This window comes from Marmota flaviventris, chromosome 8 (genome assembly GCF_047511675.1).
Source record: "Marmota flaviventris isolate mMarFla1 chromosome 8, mMarFla1.hap1, whole genome shotgun sequence".
Classification (NCBI taxonomy): Eukaryota; Metazoa; Chordata; class Mammalia; order Rodentia; family Sciuridae; genus Marmota; species Marmota flaviventris.
In genome coordinates this window covers 98,793,859-98,815,861 of record NC_092505.1, presented here as the reverse complement: position 1 = coordinate 98,815,861, position 22,003 = coordinate 98,793,859, and the positions used below count along the sequence as shown (strand labels likewise).

At 34.5% G+C, this 22,003-nt stretch overlaps 1 protein-coding gene across 1 annotated transcript in view; it reads right to left on the bottom strand.

Annotated features, from left to right (window-relative positions):
- Positions 1 to 22,003, bottom strand: part of Wdr49 (WD repeat domain 49) — a 135,682-nt gene that overhangs the window by 95,607 nt on the left and 18,072 nt on the right. Inside the window, exons 3-5 of the mRNA XM_027942149.2 lie at positions 13,678 to 14,118; positions 5,920 to 6,093; positions 4,893 to 5,067 (exon numbers count right to left, since the gene is read on the bottom strand). Of these exons, the coding sequence (XP_027797950.2) occupies positions 4,893 to 5,067; positions 5,920 to 6,093; positions 13,678 to 14,118 (790 nt within the window). The remainder of the gene's footprint in view (positions 1 to 4,892; positions 5,068 to 5,919; positions 6,094 to 13,677; positions 14,119 to 22,003) is intronic.

Below are 22,003 nucleotides of genomic sequence, written 5' to 3'. Positions count from 1 at the left end.
CTTCAAAAGTAAAACTTGATTGATTATTTATTTATCGGTACTGGGGATTGAACTCAGGGGTGCTTAAGCACTGCACCACATCCCCAGGCTTTATATTAACTTACAGACAGGGTCTCGCTGAGTTGCTTAGGGCCTTGTGCTAAGTTGCTGAAGCTGACTTTGAACTCACGATCCTCCTGCCTCAGCCTCCCAAGCCACTGGATTACAGGTGACCATCATGGAGCCTGATCCACAACTTGAAAGAAGATAAAAATAAATCTTACATAGATAACTCACTTCCTTTACTCTTTTACTTTCTTCTTTTTGAATAATCTTCTCTTCTGCCTTTTTCTCAACATACATTCATATAGTATGTAACTAAAGATAATTTTTAATTGTTTTTCTTATATCAATCACTTTCTTTTACTATAAATAAGTCCTTGTTTTATAATAAAAAGAATTCTACAAATATCAAGCATAATTTCTTTTGATATCTCTCTCTACTTGTTATAATATTTTCAATAATATTCATTCAATAATTTATCCAAGACCTTTGACAACCAAATTGCAAAATGACTTTTTTTACATAATCAAATAAGCTTTCACAAAGTAAATTAATATGGTCATGAATTAGACACATAAATAAAATATTTTAAAAAGAGAAAGAAAGAAAAAGAAACATTAATGAAATTCTTTCTTATGAGTTCAGGTAGTTTGGCATTTCCCTATGTCAAAACACAGTCTAGTTTCTCCGCATGAAATTGATAAACTGCCAATTGTTTTCTACCCTGAACCAAGCTCAGAGGGACATTCATTCACCTAGCACCCTTTGGCAAGTAAGTTGCCCATTGTTCTCTACCACAATTATCACAGAGAACTTGGTATACAGTGCTCTGTGCATATGGACACTCCGTAGGTGTTATTGAGAGGCTGCTGGGTTCTGAACACTTCCAAATGATCATGATAATAAATAAATCTTGAAATAATTATCTTAAAATTCTCCTTAGTGAGCATATTGGAAGGTCAGTTACTTAGGACTGAGCCAGACATCACAGTCCATTGAATTTATCAGTGTTTAGCACTGTGCCCGTTACACAGTAACTACTTAACAAGTGTTGTCGGGCAAAGTGCACTTAAAGGCTCCCATATGCAGGGTAGGTAAAGGGCTGTTAAAGGGACTGAAAGATTTCAGGGAAGAAACTAAATTATCAACAAATATTTGTTGCATACTCAGTATTTTAAAAACATCCTGTTTAATTTTCTCTTCTAGCCGTGATGGAGTAATAAGAACTAAATTTAATTCCCCCTATAAACAACTAGAAAACTGCACAAATAGTGTTTTTCCAGGCATTTGACAACAGGTAACAAAGAATTAGAAAGCTTAAGAGAAGGGAAACAAATGAGGTGAGCCCTGCAATCACCCTCAGCTACCTTAGAAGAAGTTTCAAACATGGGTACACAAAGAGGGAAACCGTACAGAGTTCAGAAACTTCCTGAGATGAAGAGCTGAAGATTGGAGTTTGAAGAGGGTGAAGCAGCCAGAAGTTGGGAAATTTAAGGAAAGGTAGATAACTAGGAGCCTTGGAAAAAATGGGTCGGAGAGAGAAAACTTTGAAAACAATAACAGAAAAAATTTCAAGTTAAACTAGACATAGATTCATATATCCAAGAGTCTCAATGAATTCTAAGCAACACACACATACACCAAGAAAAACAAAGGCATATGATAATTAAATTAAAAATAAATATTATAAAATATTTCATTATCAATATTTCTTTTATTCTCCATAGACACTAAGGAGAATAAAAGAAATACTGCCTTCATAGTTAAGGGTATTTTTTATTTTCTATTTTTATATAAGTGTAACTGGCATGTGAGGCATTGGATTTGTTTTCCTGGAGTAGAGAGGGTAATGAATGTAAGGACTCAAATTCTACCATGGGTACCAAAGTCCATATGATTGGTTCACAGTTTGAACAGCATCAAAGAGAATTGTTTTAAAGAAGAGTCCAGGAGCAAAGCAGAAATTGATGTTCTTGCATATCACTCAGTGAAAAGTCTGTTTCCATAGATGGGTCATGAACAAAAGTAGCAAAAGGTAAAGAAAGTGTCAAGAATCATTCTGGTAAAAATTTAAAAAAGACTTTTCTTTGACAACAGGATCTGGACTATCTCAGAGTGAAGAAATCTGCAGAAGTGATCAAAGTTGAGAAGATAATCTGGGAAAAGTCTGAGTATTTGGCTCAGGTGAGGATCTATGACCTGCAAATAGAGAACTCTCCACCAGGTGAAATTTCTTAACAGTCTAAAATGGCTCATCATTCTGCAGTTTCAGACTTGAAATCCAGAAGATTCTTGGTTCAGAAGATAGCTTGCTTCTGTCTTTGCTCTACAATTTCCATTTTCTCAGGATCAAAAACCTTCTAATGAGCCAGTCTGATTGTGGTTTTTGTTTTTTGTGAGTTCTTTTTTCCTCCAACCTGTGCTGTATAGAACTACAAAAGACACCTTCCCTAAATGCCGTCTGCATCAGATCTGTCTAAATTTCCTCAAAAACCTTCAATGCCTTGCTATTTCATTCTGTACCAAATAGGAACTCGGCCTGATTGCTAAGATCTTACCACATATGTCCCCGTTTGATCTATCTATTCACTTTTATTTCCTCAGTACTCAGTCTGTTCTATTCATGTCCAATCCTCCCTCTGCCAAGTATGTCTCTTGTCTTCCTTTACTCAAGTTCATCATGTTCTCTATTTTTTCCACCATCTCCCCATCCTTTAAGTTCTTCTTTAAGTTGTATCTCTGAAGCTTTTCCTCATAGCTGTTCCTTCTTTTTTAATTTTTATTTTTGTTGTTGTTGTGTTTTGTTTTCTTTATAAATCTCTGCTCATCTTGGTGCTCTGGAAGGCTTTTCTTTCTTAAGAACTACAGCAAATCAAAATTTTGTTTAAATTTTTAGTAAATATTCATTACCATATACAATGACTTAATGAAATATTTTATATTAGTGTTAATTTTATGTCAGATATTAATCTTATTGAGAGTTAAGCCCATAATTAGTCTTTCTTCTACATTCTCAAATGCCTAAGATAGTTTTTTAAGAGCACATAGAATATCAATAAATAATTTCTGATTGATTGGTATTTCAATTCCATAATTCAAATAAACTGGCTAAAATAAGTATGCACACATATTTATTCTTAGAAATATATATTGTTACATAAATGTATTTCAGCTACTTTCCCAGAAGATTATTTACTTGATTAAAATGCAATTTGATTCAAAGAGCTAGTAAATATGCAATCCAGGTAAGACAGCAAAGATTTTAATAATGTATATTTAATTGCACATGTATGTATATTAGACATCTGTAGCTATTTCCTAATATGCAATGATTTAGGGACCAGACTCACATTGGATTCCTTAGATTATAAATATAATCTCTGCTTCAACTAAGCTATATTCCTACATTCTTTATCAACAGATAAAGAAACCAAAGATCAGAACAAGATGATGGAAACCTAGTAAGTAGCAAATTCACATTGACCTAGAGAACAATTCTTGTTCTGCATCTTAAAAGACAAATGTTCACTGACAGATTTCAAAGCTTAATCCTCAACCTTCTCAAAAGCATCAAATGAGCTACTTCTCTTTATTTATCCACATTAATTTAAGATCATGGAACTCAAATAATACACTCAACTTCAGAGAATCCACTATAAGAACCCCTGCTTTACTATTATAGTCTCATTTGGGGTTTATGTGTCAAATGTAACGTTTTTTGGAAGCAGCTGCAATAGCTCTATTTAGTTATTTCTAGTACTAATTCTTATTTCAGAAGATTCAACATATCATTTGTGCCTGTCACACTTAGCAAGTGACCAAAACACATCATCTTTTGTATTTCCCCCAAGTACTATCATGTCAAAGTTAAAGGATAGATGGATGGAAGTTATAAAAAAAAACGTGATGTAAGTTTTGTGGAAGAAAAATGCAAAAAGTCTAATTCCTCACGTAGGATAAGATCTTTGTGGGCATACATTAGAGAATTAGTTCCAAGTTCCTAAAACCCAAAGAAGGTTAAACTAACAAAAACCAACAGCCGGGTTCACTTGAACTGCCTCTTCTTCAAACTACGTCAGGAACAGACCAATAACATTAATCTCATTAAAGTTCTTTTTAGTGAGTATTTCTTAATGTAGCAAATTAGAAGTGAAAAAGTTAACATAATCCTTATATCTGTACCAATCCTTAGTATCTGTACCAAGATATCAGTACATATAGTGCACATTTGATTCTTAGAACACCGGATACAAATTTTTTGAAATTAAAACATATTATGAAACTAATTCACTCATTGGTGACTCAGCTTTAAAGAAGTTGTGGTATGCTACAGATGCTAATTTATAAAATAATCTTATTCCATGAGAGAATTACTGCTGAAGTACTCTAGATGAAAGAAATTCATGTCACTATATATCAAAAAATGGAAGAAAAGAAAATTAAGGCAATTTCATTATGAAAGCAGTCAAGCTAATATACTTCCCATAAGAACATAAAGAAAACCAAAGTGTGACTGTAAGGGGCCTTGTTAAATTATTTTATTTAGCAGCCCTGAATGATCAGAGTCAGGTTGAAGCTAAATGGATTCTATGACAATTTTCTTTCTTCTCTTGGGGTTTCTTTAGTTCACAGTTCACCTGAATTAATTGTATGAAGCATAAATTTTAGAAGGAAAGAAGTGATTTCTGCTAGTGTTCAGAGGATAGCAGAGAGTCCAGACCAAATCCTCCAGAGAACCAATTATTGGGTTTCTAAACTTAAACATTCTGTGTGAAACATTTTCATCAAAGAATATAAATGTAGAAGTCGAAGGTGACTGTTTTCTTTCATTACTGTTCAAACTTAGTACCTTGTCTGACCCAATCTCCATGGTGAAGTTTATGTCCTAAAATATGGCAACATCTGTGACATCCGGAAAGCAGCTCTGCCCAGTTAATGGTCATGGTGGCTTCTTTGTCATCACATGAACTAGCAGGCCGTTCAAACAGGGAGATCAAGGCTGCCGTGAAAACAATTGCTTGGACCTTAAGTCATTGAAAGAAAAACAAACATAGGCAGGGTGATTGCTGCAAGAAGATTCTGGGTTCTTTATGATTAATAAGGAACAGATAATGAATTAATAAGAAGGTCTTCAATAATATTGAAAGAATATAGGCAAGTATAGTAAAAGACAGAACAATTATAAGACTGGCAAAGCAATTTCCAAGAATAGTTTATTATTGCTTTTAAGTACTCTTGTCTTTTAAAACAGCAAGAATGAAAAGCTTTCAAAATTAGGAAAGGAAATTGTTCAAATTAAGCTACTTGAGAGGTCCCTGGCATATTCTAGTGTCATTCAGTAAATAAGAATTTCTCACTTGTTACATGGAATTTGATAAGAAGCAAGAAATCATTGAATCCAGTGTCTTGATTTCAGTGTTACTCCTCTATGCATCTCTCCCTTAATTGCATGATATAAAAAATGAGCAATCCCTAGCTGACTGGCCCTGAGAATCTCAAAATCTTATGAATGAAAATCAGAACAGTTCATTTGAAAGACTTATGATAGATAAGTTTAGAGATTTCATATTAAACATTCATTAAAATTAGGATCTGTTAGATTAAGTATTCTATGGTATATACTTAGTGAGATTTTTTTAAAGAATGAGTGAAATGCAGTGATACACAGACTAAAAAAAAACACAGTAAAGATTTGATTGTATAAGCAAGAAGATAAATTATAATCTAATATATCTCTTTATGTCCAAATGTGTGACTTTATAATTGATAATGTAGTTCAATCAGGAGATCACACTGATGCCATTTTAATTGATAGCGTGAGCTACAGTTTGGTGATTATATCCCATACTGTTCAGTCTTATCCCTCACTCACTTACCTTTCCAGTTATGTCCCCAAAAGAAAGAATTGATTCATTGGCATCAAGAGGATCACACCAATAATCCATGCAAATTGGTGTTCCTTTCAGGCCTTGGAGTTTATATTGACAAGGAAATTCTTTGGACAGCAGATCATAGAAACAAATCTCTTTACTTGTAAAAGCCACTGCAATCTAAAGTAGCAGAAAAAAAAATTAGCAAGTATTTCTGATGGATTTAGTGAAATCAATATGCAAAGCAGATATACAAATCTGATCTCCAAATCAGACATCGTTCCTGAAAGTCTTTAACAGCAATATGGAAATGTAGCACAGTAGCACACATGAACTTTATTCCAACTTTGGACTATCGCCAAAAAAGAAATTTTTTCCATTAAATGCATTTGAACAAACTTTTTCCTATTTCTACTCCACACAACCACCAACATCTTCTGTCTTGGGAGGCTAGATAAGCCCTTCACATGGGAAAGACAATACAGAGAGAGCTATAGCATCCCACAATCGTACCCAAACCTTTACTAACCATGTTTTATGAAGTAAATAGAAATGCTCACAGAAATCAATTGATAAAACTGTAAGGAGTTTTATTCTTAGTCATATAAAATCCTAAAGACTATTTTTTAAAGGGCAAATGATTAACTTAAAAATCAGTCAATAGAAATGATCCCTATAGAAGGTCACATGTTGGATTTATTAGACAAATATGTTAACTCAGATACTATAAATATTTTAAAGCAATAAAGAAACCAGGCTTGGTGGCAAACATTGTAATCCCAGCTACTCAGGAGGCTAAGGCAAGTTGAAGGCTAACCTTGGCAACTTAATGAGACATTGTCTAAATTTGGGCTGGGATATAGCTCAGTGGCAAAGCACCTGCCTTGCATACGGTACAGGAAGCCCTGAGTTGGATTCCCAGTTCCGGGATAAAATGATTTTTTTAAAAAGACAGTAAATTAAATTTAATATAAATTTTTAAATAGCCAAAACAACTAAAGGAAACAATATCTAAATAACTAAATTTATGAGACAGATATCTCATCAAAGAGAGAATATCAATAAACATGTATAAATTATTCAAGTAAAGAATCATACCGTTTGATTGATTTAGACTTAATATAATTACTGACAGGTAGAATTTACATTTGCATTTTTCTAACAACAGAGCCCCAAAATACATGGAGCAAAAACTAAAAGAGCTGGAAAGAGAAATCAGCATTTCAACAATTTCCCCACTTGCAATAATGAAGAGAACAAATGGACTGAGAGCAACAAGAAAATAGAAAAAAAATGAAAGAAAACAAAACGCAACTGCAATTACTTCTGAAATCCAATAAAAACTGTGCCTAGATTGAAATTTGTAGTTGTAAACACCAGTATAAATAAAGATATCAAATCAGTAATCTAACTTCTCAGGTAAGAAACTAGAAAAGAAGTAAAAACTAAATAAAAGGTCCAATGTTTTCTCTGGTATGCAGCTGCTAACTCATAAAAAGGGTGGGGAGGTGGATAAAAGTACTTTGGATTAGAAAAAGCAGAATTAAGGGAAGGGAGGGGAATGGGAATTGGAAGGACAGCAGAATGAATTACTATCCTATGTGCATATATACTTATACAACCAATGTAATTCCATATCATGTGCAACCAGAATGAGAAGTTATAATCCATTATGTAAAATACATTCTATCATGTATAGCTAATAACAAAAAATTATATATGCGTATATATATATATATATATATATATATATATATATATATCAAGAGACAGAATGAGGCATCCCTTTAATTAGCTCCATCAACTGATAAAACACATAGCAATCAGAGTATAAATGAACCACATTTCCAAAAGGTAGAAGGAAGCTGACCCAAAACCCTAGAGTCATCCTTGGAAGACAGATGGCAGATATATTCAGGTGACATAGAAAGGGACATTTTAATCATGTCAAAAGAAAAACAAAGGTTATAGAGTTTTAACTATGTATAAGGTACAAAATTGTTCTTGTGTGTATATTCTATGTGTGTTGTTTTCATATATTCTTTAATGGAACTATTAATTCTACTATTTAAAGATATTATGTTAAATATCTTAATATTATTTATGAAAGGATAATTGGATAGAGAAATGTGATTATATTCTGCTCTTCACTGTACCAAAACCATCACATAAGCCACATGAAAACCAATAAGGTGTTGTTGCTCACATAATGCTGGTCTGTCCCAAGAGCAGGCAAAGAAGAGGACATTACCAGGTGCTGACAAATGCATGTTAAACATGTATCTTCAATTAACAGTGTCAGTGCGGTTTGATTTTGCACTATTAATGCAGTTTGTGAACTGAAAATGATTTTCCTTTCCTGCTTCACCATATGCCCAAATAATCAATAGCTTGAGAGAACAAAATAAAGTCAATGATTGCTGGCATTTATTAAATTTAAAAAAAAAAACCTAAACCTAAATTAAGAAAAGGGAAAAAATAATAAAAATTTGTTTGGAACATCTAAAAAATAGAGAATAGGAAAGCAATAGAGAAAATCAACAAAACCAGACTTGGTTCTTGAACAGATCAAAAATATTTTTCAACTTTTAGCTAGACTAACCAAAACACAGAGAAAAAGAGAAAGAACTATAACAAATAAGATTGAATCAGAGTAAACAAACAAAGTTCCCACAAATAATATTGCAGTGAAGATTACTCCACTGATAAATTCTTCCAAATGTTTAAAGAATAATTAATGCCAATTCTTCTCAGATTCTTCCTATAAAATCTCCTTGTCAGGTCAGTATTATCCTACTACTAAAACCAAACACACCATAAGAGAAAACTAAAGACCAATAACCCTTGTGAATATAGATGTAAAAATACCCAACTAAATACTAGCGAAGAGAATATAGCAAAACACACCAAGACATTACATAGTATGACCAAGAGATATTTATCCTAATAATGTAAGGTTTTTCAACATACAAAATTCAATCTAGGGGGGTAGAGGAAGATGGCAGAATAGAGATGGTCCATTCCTAGATGTTCTATGGCCTATGTTCTATGGTTCTAAAGTAAAATAAGGAAGAAATCCTCCTTGCCACCACCACTGCTGCTGCTGCCTGTACCAGCCAGAGTGGTTCCCCAGAAACAAAGTGGAGGGATAAGGGAATTAAAGGAACCTGCATTTTTAGCAGGCCTGTGGCATATCTGGGTATGAAGAGATCAAAGATTGAAGACCCTTCTGGACTAACCTGAATGATGTGATGCAAACTATGCTTGTACGAGAAAGAAGCTCATCTCTCTCAGTTGCCTGCAGAGCACAGAGGAAGGAGCCACTTTGCAGCCACGCTGTGGGGGCAAAAGAACTAAACAGATACTTTTCAAAATAAAAAATATGAACCGTCAACAAATGTTGGCCAGGATGTGGGGGAAATGGTATGCTCATATTGCTGGTGGGACTGCAAATTAGTACAACCACTCTGGAAAGCAGTATGGAGATTTCTCAAACCATCAAGAATGGAACCACCATTTGACCTAGTTGTCCCAGTCCTCGTTCTATATTTAAGGGAGTTAAAATCAGCATACTATAGTGACACCACATCAATGTTCATAGCAGCTCAATTCAAACTAGATAAGCTATCAAACCAACCTAGGTGTCCTTGAACAGATGAATGGACAAAGAAAATGTGGTGTATATACACAATGGAATATAACTCAGCCATAAAATAGAATGACTTTATGACTTTTGCCAGAAAATGGATGGATCTGGAGACTATCATGCAAAATGAAGTAAGCCAATCCCAAAAAACAAAGCTTGAATATTTCCTCTGATATGTGGATACTAAGATACAACAGAGGAACAGGAGGAATAGAAGTTCAGTGGATTAGACAAAGGGAAATGAAGAGGCTGAATGGGGGATAGGAATAGAAAAGACAGAGGAGTGAATTGTACATAAAGTTCCTATGTTCACATATGAATACATCATAGTGAAACGCCACATTACGGAGTGCAACACAAGAATGGAATCCTAATTAGAATAAGTTATACTCCATATATATATATATATATATATATATATATATATATATATATATAATATGTCAAAATGTATTTGCTGTCATGTATATCTAAAAAGAACAAATAAAAAATCAACCTAAGAAACCATTTTAATAGACTAAAGTATGAAAACTACATTATCACAGAAATAGCAAAAATTGAATTTAACAAAATTCAACATATTTTCATAAGAAAAAAAAAAAAACCAATAAGCCAGGAATCAAAGGGAACTTACTTCTGGTAAAGACCATGTACAATTAAAAAAAAAATTCCAGCTGTTATCATACTTAATGGTGGAAAACTGGATGCATTACTCCTAAATTCAGGAACAAGACTAGAATGTGTACTCTCATCACCTCTATTCAGCATGGTTCCAGAGGTTCTGCCCACAGACATTGGACAAGGGAAAGAAAATATATCTAGTTTGGAAAGAAAAGATTTAAATTATTTCATTTATGGATGACGTAATCTTACAGGAAAACCACAAAAATATAAAGACCAAAAAAATAAGTTCAGCAAGATTGCAGGATATATATTTGGTTTGTGTTTGTGTTTGTTTTTGTTTTTTAAATCTGTTGTATTTCATCCAATAAACAACCTGAAAATGAAATAACCAAAGGCAGTATTAGGAAAATAAAAAGACAAAACACAGATTGGATGAGATATTGTAAAGTCTACATCTGATGAATCTATACACCCAAAATATATGAAGAATACCAAACACTCAACAATAAGAAAATAAATCTGGGCTGAGGCTGTAGTTCAGTGGCAGAGCGCTTGCCTTGTATATGTGAGGCACTGGGTTCGATCCTCAGCACCACATAAAAATAAATAAGTGAAATAAAGGCATGCTGTCCGTCTACAACTACTATATATATATATATATATAGAGAGAGAGAGAGAGCACACTGGATTTATTTTAAGGCAAGAAAAGAAATCCAATAAAAATGGGCAAAAGATTTAAACAGAAACTTAACCATAGTAGATATATAGGTAGCAATAAGCATATGAAAATTACATGGTTAGTAATTATAAAAGTTTATTAAAACCACAATATTCCAATATAAACCTTTTTAAATGGCTAAAATTAAGAAAGAACAATACTTGATCTTATCTAGTGTTGATAAGGAGATGCTATACATCCACATGACAGAAAGATAAAGAGTAATTAAAAAAATAAATTATGGTTTCACCTAACAACACAAGAAATCTCAGAATAATTTTGTCAAATTTAAAAATCTAGGCCAAAAACAAAAAAAAAAGGAGTACATCCAGTATGACAATTATATAATACTCTAGAAGATGCATACTGATATATAATGACAGAATACAGATCAGTGCTTGCCTGACAAGAAGAGATGGGGTGGGAGGCTTACCAAAGGGTGCCAGGAAACTTTTGAAAGTGATGGATTTGCTCATTATCTTTGTCATGCTGTTAGTTTTTCTTGGGTACATACATATATTAACAACTATCAACTTGGGGCACTTTTAATATTGGTAGCATCGTTTGTTACTTATGCCTCAATGAAACTGTTTAACAGAAAGGCAATATGAAGATTCTATGTAGAGTGACTACAAAGGACAGGCTAAGATTTAGTTATCAGTCCTAAGAAGAAGAAACCCTGCAAGACGAATAGCATATGATGATAACAGAATGCTGCACACAAATGTAATCTAGACTAGAACTGTGTTTTAATCTTTTAAACTGTCTTTTAATCCTTTTAAGATTTAGTACTGAATCCTTAGCAGAGAAATGGATACAATACCAGCAGCCACTGTGCAGGCAGTGAAGACACTAAGGCACAGGCTCTGAACACCAGTTGTCTCGGTGCACAAGTTGTGGCAACACTATTTGCATCCCATGGTCCCAAAAAAGATTAACGACTTCTTGATCACTCTCTCATCGTTAAAGTGGGACTATTAGGAACTTGGTGGTGATCTTGAAAGGAGTAGAAAATCAGGGCATGTTCCATAGGAAGCTAGTGACACTGATTTTTTATGGTTCCAGGCAGTAGTGCATACACTTCCTACTAAAAAGAACCCGACTTTTCAGAGAAATGGCTGATTCTAGGTCTGGCACAGGAAATATACAAGACAATCCTGGAACATCTTGTCGTACCAGGAAGCAATGAAACTTTCAAAGACTGTTATAGTTATAAAAAGACTCAGAAGATAACTTGTGTTAGTTCCTACTGTGTAAAGAGGGTATGGTTTTTGCAGGAGATAATAATTCAGTGGATTTTTTAAAAATCAACTTTTTAAAACCTATGAATTTTCAAATTTATCAGTAACAATAATGATATTAGCACTCTTTGTTCATCTATTAGATGCACAGACCCTTTGGATCCTTTTAGAGGATATCAAAACAGCTCATTATTTTGAAAACTGGTAAATAAAAGTAAAGAACGGGGCATTTGTCCTGTCTTATGCAATTTGTCCTGCATGATAACTAAGTCATTCATGAGAGAAGTTTCTTTCTATACAGGAATCCCATATTATAAACGGAGAAGAAATGACAACGTTAGAATATCATCATCTGGGAACCTCTAATATGTGGATGAGTCTAGAAAGAATTGGCTTTAAATGTTAACATTCCCAAACATAAAAAGAATCAGGCATTTGTACCTCCTGAATGAAATGAAGCAAACAAATCTGAAACTGGTTGGGGCCTTAGACTTGACTACTGATTTGCTGGATATAGGAAACTCTCAAAGACAAATATCAAGTTTCTTTAACACAAGTGCAGTTGAAATAGCAAAAAAAATCCAAGAAAGAAAAAGAGATGAAGGAAAATGCATAGATCAAAAGAGACATATCCGGGTGAGGGTGTATGTAGCTCAGTGATAAAGTGCCTGCTTAGCATGCCCAAGGCCCCGGTTCATCCCCAATACTGCAAATAAATAAATAAAGTAACAGAGAAAGAGAAAGGGGTGATGGGAGGGCGGGGAAAGATATATGAACGATTCACAATATGTAGACCTTAGATCTTGATTCAAACAAAATATTTAAAATCATAAGACAATTAGGGGAATATAATATTTATAGATGAAATGATTTGGTACTTTGGATCTTAACCAGGAAGGCATATATGAAACAAGATTAGCCATGACTTTAAGATGATTATAAGGGTGGATCCAGAATACATCAATAGATCCTTAATGCTATTCTCTCTGCTTGTGTGTGCATTTAAAATTGTTCATAATAAAATTTACTATTTGCTGTTTAATATATTAAGAATGCAGAGATATTTGGACTGAGTAGGCCCTATCTATTAGAATTAAGAAACTGACTAGTACAGTGGTCAAATCAGATAACCATGTCCCCATAATTGCTTTAAGCTGTACCATATGTTATAATTGCCTGCATGTGGATCCATGATTCTGCTGCAAACTGGGAAAGGAGTGGTGGTCTTTAAGCTAACAGCAGCATGGCCACACATGTGGGAGAGATCCAGAGCCTGAGTCCTTATCAGTGGTATCATTTTAAGGTACCCAAGAGAACAGCCTAGGAACTGGAGCAGCTCACTTGGCTCTACTTATATTCCCTCCAAGTCAGATGAAAGGCACCAAGAGTAATGCAGCTCTCTGTCACTCCTGGGGTTACTCTTGATATTGATCAGAAGCCCTGTTCCCCCATTTTCCCCCTCAGTCCATCCTCAGCACTGAAAATAAATAAATGATATAAAACAACAGAGAGATTTATTTGTAAAGACTTTGTACCTTGTTTACATTTTCCAGAGAAGCCAGACACGTCACCCACAGGTGTTTCAGTTTGGTGGCATCTGAAGTGATAGGAAGTGTTTCTTGTAGCTTTAAATTTTCTCCCCAGATTCCTAATAAGCCTTCTTTACTGATAGTCAGATAATGACCTGAACTTTTTAAGAAAATTATTTTTTGAATGGTGTCCTTGTGTTTTCCTGGGAGGAATTCAAGGTCCTTCCACTGGGGAACCACAGTTGCCTTTGTCCGTGCATCTTTCTCATAAAGTGATAACAGGATAAATGAAGTCAGCTTGTCCCAGTTAATGAAGCCCTCCCGGGCCACATCCACTTTGTCAAAGAGCTCTCCATATTCTTCTGCTTGGCCCCAACCAACAATCTCGGTCATCCTATGCATGAATTCTTCTCTGGACATACAAATGGTTTCCCTTGGGTCTGGAGACTAAGAATGGAAAAATAAATAAATAAATAAGACCATAGTGAAAGCATCCACAGGTACAAGAGCATCATGCTACCCCCAGCACTGGCTTTAATTAACAGTTCTTCCAAGATGCAAAGAAAAATGTCTTTTACTTTATAGTGATATCATATTTAAGTGAATTTGGGTGACAGGACAAATTATTTCCAGGGCTAGAAGCTGACATCTTCAATTATAAACATCTTTATAACTGGAAGAGGAGAGCAGGAGAGTCAGAGAAGGTGTGCCAGTGGAAGAAGAGGTGGCGGGTGAGGGGATACTAGCCAAGGACTGCAGGCAGCCTTTAGAACCTAGAAAAGGAGAGGAAAGGATTCCCTGCTGGAGCCCTCCTGCAACCCAGATACTATCTGGATTTTAGCCTTGTGAAACCCATTTTGGACTTCTGACTTCCAGCAAATTAATAAATTTTCATTTTGAAGCTACCAAATTTGTGATAATCTGTTACAGCAGCATTAGCAACTTAATATAGTGCTTCACAGAAAATGAGTGAATCTCCCAAGAGGCTTTAGCTCAGTCAGTGAAATTATACTGTGGTGAAACTTTAATCCAAGTGCAATAAGTCCACTTCTGTAAACAAGCCATTACAGAAACAATGAAACCACAGACCTCTGAGGATTGCTGTTCGTGCTAATGTTCTATAGAGTATAAGCTAGCAGATACTGAAGTACTGTTTTACAGGGGGGAACACAGGATCAGGTTTCTGCAGTCCTCTGGTCACCCCATTTTCATAAGCAGCTGAATACATAATTTTGTTTTATGTGTAGTTTTGTTTAAAGATTCTTTTTTTTAATATTATGGTAAATTCATCACAATTGAACTCATAGCCAACACCATTGTAACTCTTGCCTGAATGAAGCTAACACATGGATTTTGTCAGTAAGGCACTTCACAGCCTTCTTGCGCTTTGAAATGCTAAAAAGCACTTTGCCACTACACCTGGGGGTCCTTTAAAATAGCAAAATCATCAACGAAAAGCACAGAAATGAAAAAAGATGGCACTAGGTAGATGGAGAAAGGATGCTTATTCACAGTGTGAAAGCTGGAACAAAGAGGCAGAGGGTCGCCTTGCTTGACCTCAGATTGAAACGTGTGCATTCGGATACTCAAATTTTTCCCTAGTCTTCACATGATGGCAAAGGACCATGAAAGTACCATGTGTACTGATTTGGGGTTATAAACATATTTTTAGAAGTAGATAAATTCACAAATAGGAATCCATGAATAATGATGATTATATTTTGATAAGTATACTGCTTAATATTGATAAGCTTCTTTTTGCAATTTGCAATGAGTCAATCAACTTTTCCTACTACCCTGGAGCAAAGGGTCAAGATTGACAGCCCAGGAGGCAGCATATTACCCAGCTGGTCAAACAGATGTAGGTTTTATCCTGATTCTTCCAGTATTGTAAAATCTACCAGCAAGCTACTTCATTGCTGAACATCCCTACATCTGTACAATGGGTATCACAGTATCAGTCATGATAAAATTGTTGTAAGGATTAATTGAGGTATCATGTGTGCAAGAACTGGGTAATCAGATGTTTAATAGAGCTTAGTCCAGGCTTTTAATTAAATAAATTAATTTTCTAAGAAATAATTAGCATCAGGCCCTTTGAGCTAATCAGAAATGTATCAATCTTGCCCAGTTCAATGGTGCATGCCTATAATCCCAGTGGCTTGGGAGGCTGAGGCAGGAGGACTGTTAGTTCAAACCCAGCCTCAGCAATTTAGCAGGCACTAAGCAACTCAGTGAGACCCTGTCTCTTAATAAAAGGGTTTGGGATCCTGCTCAGTAGTTGAACCTCTGAGTTCAATTCTTTGTATGAAAAAAAAAAAAAAAAAGAGGAGCAGTAGTCTATCATTCTTATCCTTATTAAATTATCTTTTAGTCTAGAAAGTTTAGATTGATGATAATTTTTCAGTGACCCAGATTTTAGTGCAGAGAAAGATTTAGCACAGAGAAAGAAATCTGGGCCTAAAATCACTCCATTTGAACCCAAACTGCAAACTGTTTTTGAAAACTAAGTCAATGTTGATCTTTATTTTAAACTATTACATAATGGCATCAATCAATCTCACATATATTATAATATCATTAATAAAACAACATTTTAAAGCAGAATCTCAGTGCATTTTCTTCCTATGGGCTAGTAACTTCTTTTTATTTCTAAGAATGTTCTGACAGACATTGAAACAATTTTTTTTTACATTCAAGAATATGGTATTGTGAATATAACATCGGCAACAGATTTTCTTCCCCCCAATACCATAAGCAATTAACGACATAGTTTTCTGCACATTAATAATACCAGTATACACTGGTGAAGAGAGAAAAAATATTCTCGATTTATGAAATTGATTAAAAACTAAAGTCCAATTGTTTCTGTGCTCTCCATGACAATTTCATTACTATTGTTCACACATTACTTTTTTTTTAAGTTTGGAAATAAAACCATATTTTTACCATATTTTTGGTTAAAACTTTCACAGTTTGTTATTACTAAAAAATTCTATATTATTTCAAGAGGCATTATGTCTCAACAAATATGTGGCCTGTGTTTATTCTATTACATGCTAGCTTGAATAAATTACTTACATGTACTGTTAAAATTCTTGTTATGGTTTGGACATGAAGTTTCCACGAAGACTCATATATTGAAGGGCTGGTCCCCGATGCAGCAATGTTTAGAAATGGAAATCTTGCAAAGTGATTGGATCCTGAGGACTGCAACCTCATGGGTGGATAAATCCATTGAGAGAATGGATGAACTATTGAGAGGCGGTGGAAAATGTAGGAGGTGGAACTAGTTGGAAGGAGTGGATCTTCTGGGGTATGCCCTTGGCAATCATATCTTATCACTTGTGGCTTCCTTTCTTCTGAGTTTCCCAGCTGCAATAGGTGAGCAGCTCTGCTCCGTCACACCCTGTCTGCCCTGATGCTCTTGTCTCACCACAGGCCCATAGCAATGGAACCAGCCAGTTATGAACTAAAACCTCTAAAATCAGGAGCCAAAATAAATCTTTCCTGCTCTAAGTTGTTTTGTTTCTCTCAGGTATTTTGTCACAGCGACAAAACACTAACTAACACAGTATTTGAATTTTTATATAAGCTGAAAAGCACAAAGGATTTACATTAACTGCACAATTTATACTCATTTTATCAGTGGTTTCCACCTTGCCCTTTGGGACTAGACTTAATTCACTTATTCCATCTTACCATACATATTCACTCTGTTGTAGAGAGATTGTGTGGTAGTATGTATAACTGGACTCTAAGCCCCAGCCATAGTTAATGCACCCCTAAATATAAATAATGATAACTAACTTAGTGCTATTATCAGGATTAATGGATAATTTCAGGTATATATACCACATGAAATTGAATGTGTTGATAGTATACTTATACTCAATAAATGTTAATTCCTTGCTAAAGGGTCTAAAGAATATTAAGAACTCTATAAATCAAGTCATCTTGCCATCAATAACTACTGGCTGAGAATTTACCTAAACTCATCTGTGTAAAACTGAGGTGTCAATTTTTAATTTTACTATACTATCTTCTCTATCAGGGGTGGCTTGTTGCAAATTGAGTGGTTCTGAGATTTCTTGTGGGGGTGAAAAACATGTAGAGGAGACTCCACCAACAGGATAATCTGAGGCTGTCTGTTCTATGACCATGGCTCTCATGGCTGTATAGATTAGTTTTGAGATTAAAATGAGATAACTGTACACACTCTTCCAGTTGCTCTTCAAAATCAAAAACTGTCCTAAGTGAGCCTTGTGAAAGCAAAGTTCACCTTTTCCCAGAAACCTCATTTATTTCACGTCCTCATGATCAACATTCCATCTTGCCATGTGCCATTGGAGTCCACTGTGATGTGAGGTGAGCTGAGGTTCCACATTGGAATTCTTGGAAAGAGGCAACCCCATGGAAAAGAACCTAAGAGACCCTTCAATCTAAAAATGAACTTGCATATACCATGATTTAATTGTCAAAAACTCTGAGTTTATATTAATTTCATATTAGTTTGATTTTATATTATTTTGTTCCTTATAATAATTTATTTTTGTATCATTGATATATGCACAAAAACATACGCACATTTGTTAAAATTGATATTAATTTAGTTAGCATCTGGATTCTATGCCTGAATTTGCACACAATATTTGTGTAACCTTGAGGCAGTCATAACCTCTCTCAGGGTTTATATGAGGCTCCAATAAGAAAACTCATATAAAGGACCATCTTTATATTAAACAGCTATATTCAAACATATGTTGTTGAAGACATATCCATATCAAGCTAAATTCACAAGCATATATTTAGTATAGACAAGGAACTATTAGGAACTTACAAAATTTGATTTCATTACAAAACATAGTGCATCAAATAATTAATTCTCATTCCTTTCAATTGAAAGTTTAATTACTGTGGCATTAATAAAACCTTCTTCCCAACAGAAAATGCATTTCAAAATGAATGTCAGCCTTTCAGATAAAAACTACCTGACAGTATTTTCAAATAAATATCTTTTCACTCCTGTTAATCAATATTCTGGCTGACCTTTATGAATTAGAAATTGGTATTCTTGCCCCTCTTAAAATAATACTTCCGGGGCTTCAGTTGTAGCTCAGTGGTAGCACACTTGCCTGGCATGTGCGAGGCACTGGGTTTGATCCTCACCACCATATAAAAATAAATAAATAAAAGAAAGACATAAAAAATACAATAACATAAAAAATATAAATAAAAAAAACAACACTTCCAATGAAAGTGAAAAGCATATGAGCAATTAGAAAACATATTCTTATTCAGCACTTCCCAAGATAGCACTGTAAATTTATTTTGCTGTATCTATTTAACTATTGAAAAAGAAAATAACCAGATATTGTCTCTAACAGTTCTTATAAGAACCAGAAGACTAATATACTCAAAAAGGTCTGGCTGATTGTGCCACTAAGCACAACTTTATACCTTTAGGAAATCTTTCTGTCTTCCTGAATCTCTTTCAAAGAACATTATAAAAATCATTTCCTTTTGAAAGCATTTTCTGCAGCTATAGTCAGTGCTAGCAAGCTGTGTGTGTATGTGTGTGTGTGTTCTAAAGCGTGAATTCTGTAAAATTCTCTTCAGCTTCTGAGCATTGTTAGATTTAGATTTCATTGTAACTTACATGAAAACTGAGCTTTAAATCTAAGTGTAAAACTCCTAAAATATATCTTATGTAAGAAACTTGACAGCTGTTTTTTTGTCATTAAGAAGAGATGCTGTGTTTTGAATTGGTAACATGTGAGGGTACCAATATGCTTCAAATATTGTTTATTTTTTGCACAAATAACCCATGCTTACTACAAAAAATACAGATTAAGCTAAATATTAAAATTCACCATACTGATAAGCCTTCCAGACAGTTTTTCTAGGAAGAAATAGAAATGACGGCTTTTACAGAATAATGCAATGATATATATGCTGTTTTTCTTCCATCATACCATAAAACTGTGCCTCTTGCAATATATATTGGTCTTTATCATCATGAGATCTATGGCAGGGACATTCAATTATTTATGGCCTCTATTATTAAACATTTCAACTATTCCTAATGTATTGCAATGTAAACAACACTGCAACAAATATCCCTGCACATATATCTTTACTCAGTTGTGCAATTAATTTCTGAGAAAAATTCCCTTGAAGCAGAAATGCTGAGACAAAACATTTGCACATTCTTAAAATTTTTGATGTCTTGCCAAGTCCTTCTCAAAATGCTTGAAAAAATTTACATTCCCATCAACAAAGTATAAGGTTGCTTATACCAAAGAGCCTCACCAAGCTTGGGTATTTGTAAGGCTTGTCAACTCTTTTTTTTTTCTAATTTTTTTTTGTAGTTGTAGATGGACAGAATACCTTTATTTTTTGTTTATTTTTATGTGGTGTTGAGGATCGAACCCAGTGCCTCACGTATGCTAGGCAAACGCTCTACCACTGAGCCCCAGCCCCAGCCCTAAGACTTGTCAACTGTTGCTACAAAATAATTTTGCTAAGCCTAAACTTTTACACACTTTCTGGCACAAAAGAGCAATACATTCCCAAAGCAGACACTTAACTCTGTCTTTCAAAATCTGCCAAGTCTTGAAAATGTCATTTATGTATTTTTTTCCTATTTCTTTCTTATAATGATATTTACTGATTAAATGAAGAAACAAAAGATTCTTTATTTTCTCCTACTTTATAAGTAAGGACTTGCACAAGACAATAATACAAGTCCAAGATTACAACTATGGAAAGAGCATAATCCAACTCCATAAGAAATCTGAATATTCTCTCCTCTGTCACAGCCTGGCAGTGGGTTAGCATGTCACAGACCTAAGGACTACTAACCTCATTCATTGTATTTGCTTCCAGGTCATGGAAATTAAAGTGAAATGGTGAACTTTGTTATTTTCATCCATGCATTTATCTATCCATCTACTGATCTATTCATTAGTAAATGCATGGTAGGTATGTATATAATAAAAGGCAGCATGAGGTAGGTTTACCTTTTTATTTATTCATGCAATGATTAGTTATTGGGTGCCTGACCCATGTCAAATGCTATTCTAAACACTGAGCATTAACTCTGAACAAGACAAAGTCAACACTTCAAATACTTGAACTTCAGTGGAGATACTAGGTGTGTCGGTCACACTGACTGGCACGTGGTTCTAGGTTATCAAAAAGAATAAGGTCACAAGCATTACTGTAACTATTATTTCTCCTAATTTTAAACTGAATGCATCTCCTAAACATGATGAAACATTCTATAAACATAAATCTTATAGGGATTAGAAACTTTTCCTTAGTTGGTAAGTTTTTTGCTTTTATTTCAGAACACTGGAATTCATCAATGCTTCTTTTTCCTCTACATGAAAAATAGCTTATAATATGATCTCAGAATCTTGTTTTCTCCAGTACCTGCTAGTTTTAGCAACCACTTTACCCAAATTAATATTTCTTTTGTCAGACATTCAGCATGATTTTTGGGTAATGTTCCATGACAGCTGAACGAGTATACACTATCAAAATACATTCTTTTCTCCTCTCTTTGTAATTAAATTTAAAATTAACATGCTGCTTTCTCATGCTTCATTCTGTTGCACTTGCCTCAATTTCCCTTGGTTACAAAGCATATTGGTCATGAATATGTATTAGGATTCGCTGTCAAACCCCGTGAACATCTTCTGGAGCCGAAGATTAGATGTTATTTCAAACCAGATGCATCAGTTTAAATCATCCCCTGCAATTTTCACCTACAATGAACATTCGTGAGAGACTGAGCAAAAGAACAGGAGAGGCTATCTGCTAGCTAAGGTTTATAGCACTGTTTCTTCCTGCTTCCATGAACTTAGTAGGTTTTAATTATCATTTATGCTGTGATATTAATGACTCAAGAGCTCACCAATTCGAATGGAATTAGAGTACTCTGAGTAACAAAGACACAGGCTTTGAAATCCAGGTATTGAATTTAAGGTTTACAATCAAACTCTCCCAAACCAAAAATCTAACAATTAGGTTTCTTACCCAGCTGGTGAATTAGAAGTGATTTGGAGCTATAGGGGAAAGCAAAATCAATAAATCCATCTTTCTCTTTTAAATAAAGATGATCATGATCCCTGAGAAATCTAATTGTTTTATTTTTCTCTAAGTCTATGGAAGTCTTCAATTCTCTGCTCTATGTATAAGTTGGTGCTCATCATTATCATCTGTTTTTTGCCTAAACTAGAAACTTAGGTGGGGGTAGAAATCTGACCAATGGACTGGCATAACCAACAGACAATTCACCTCCATGGATATTCACTTGGAAATCTAA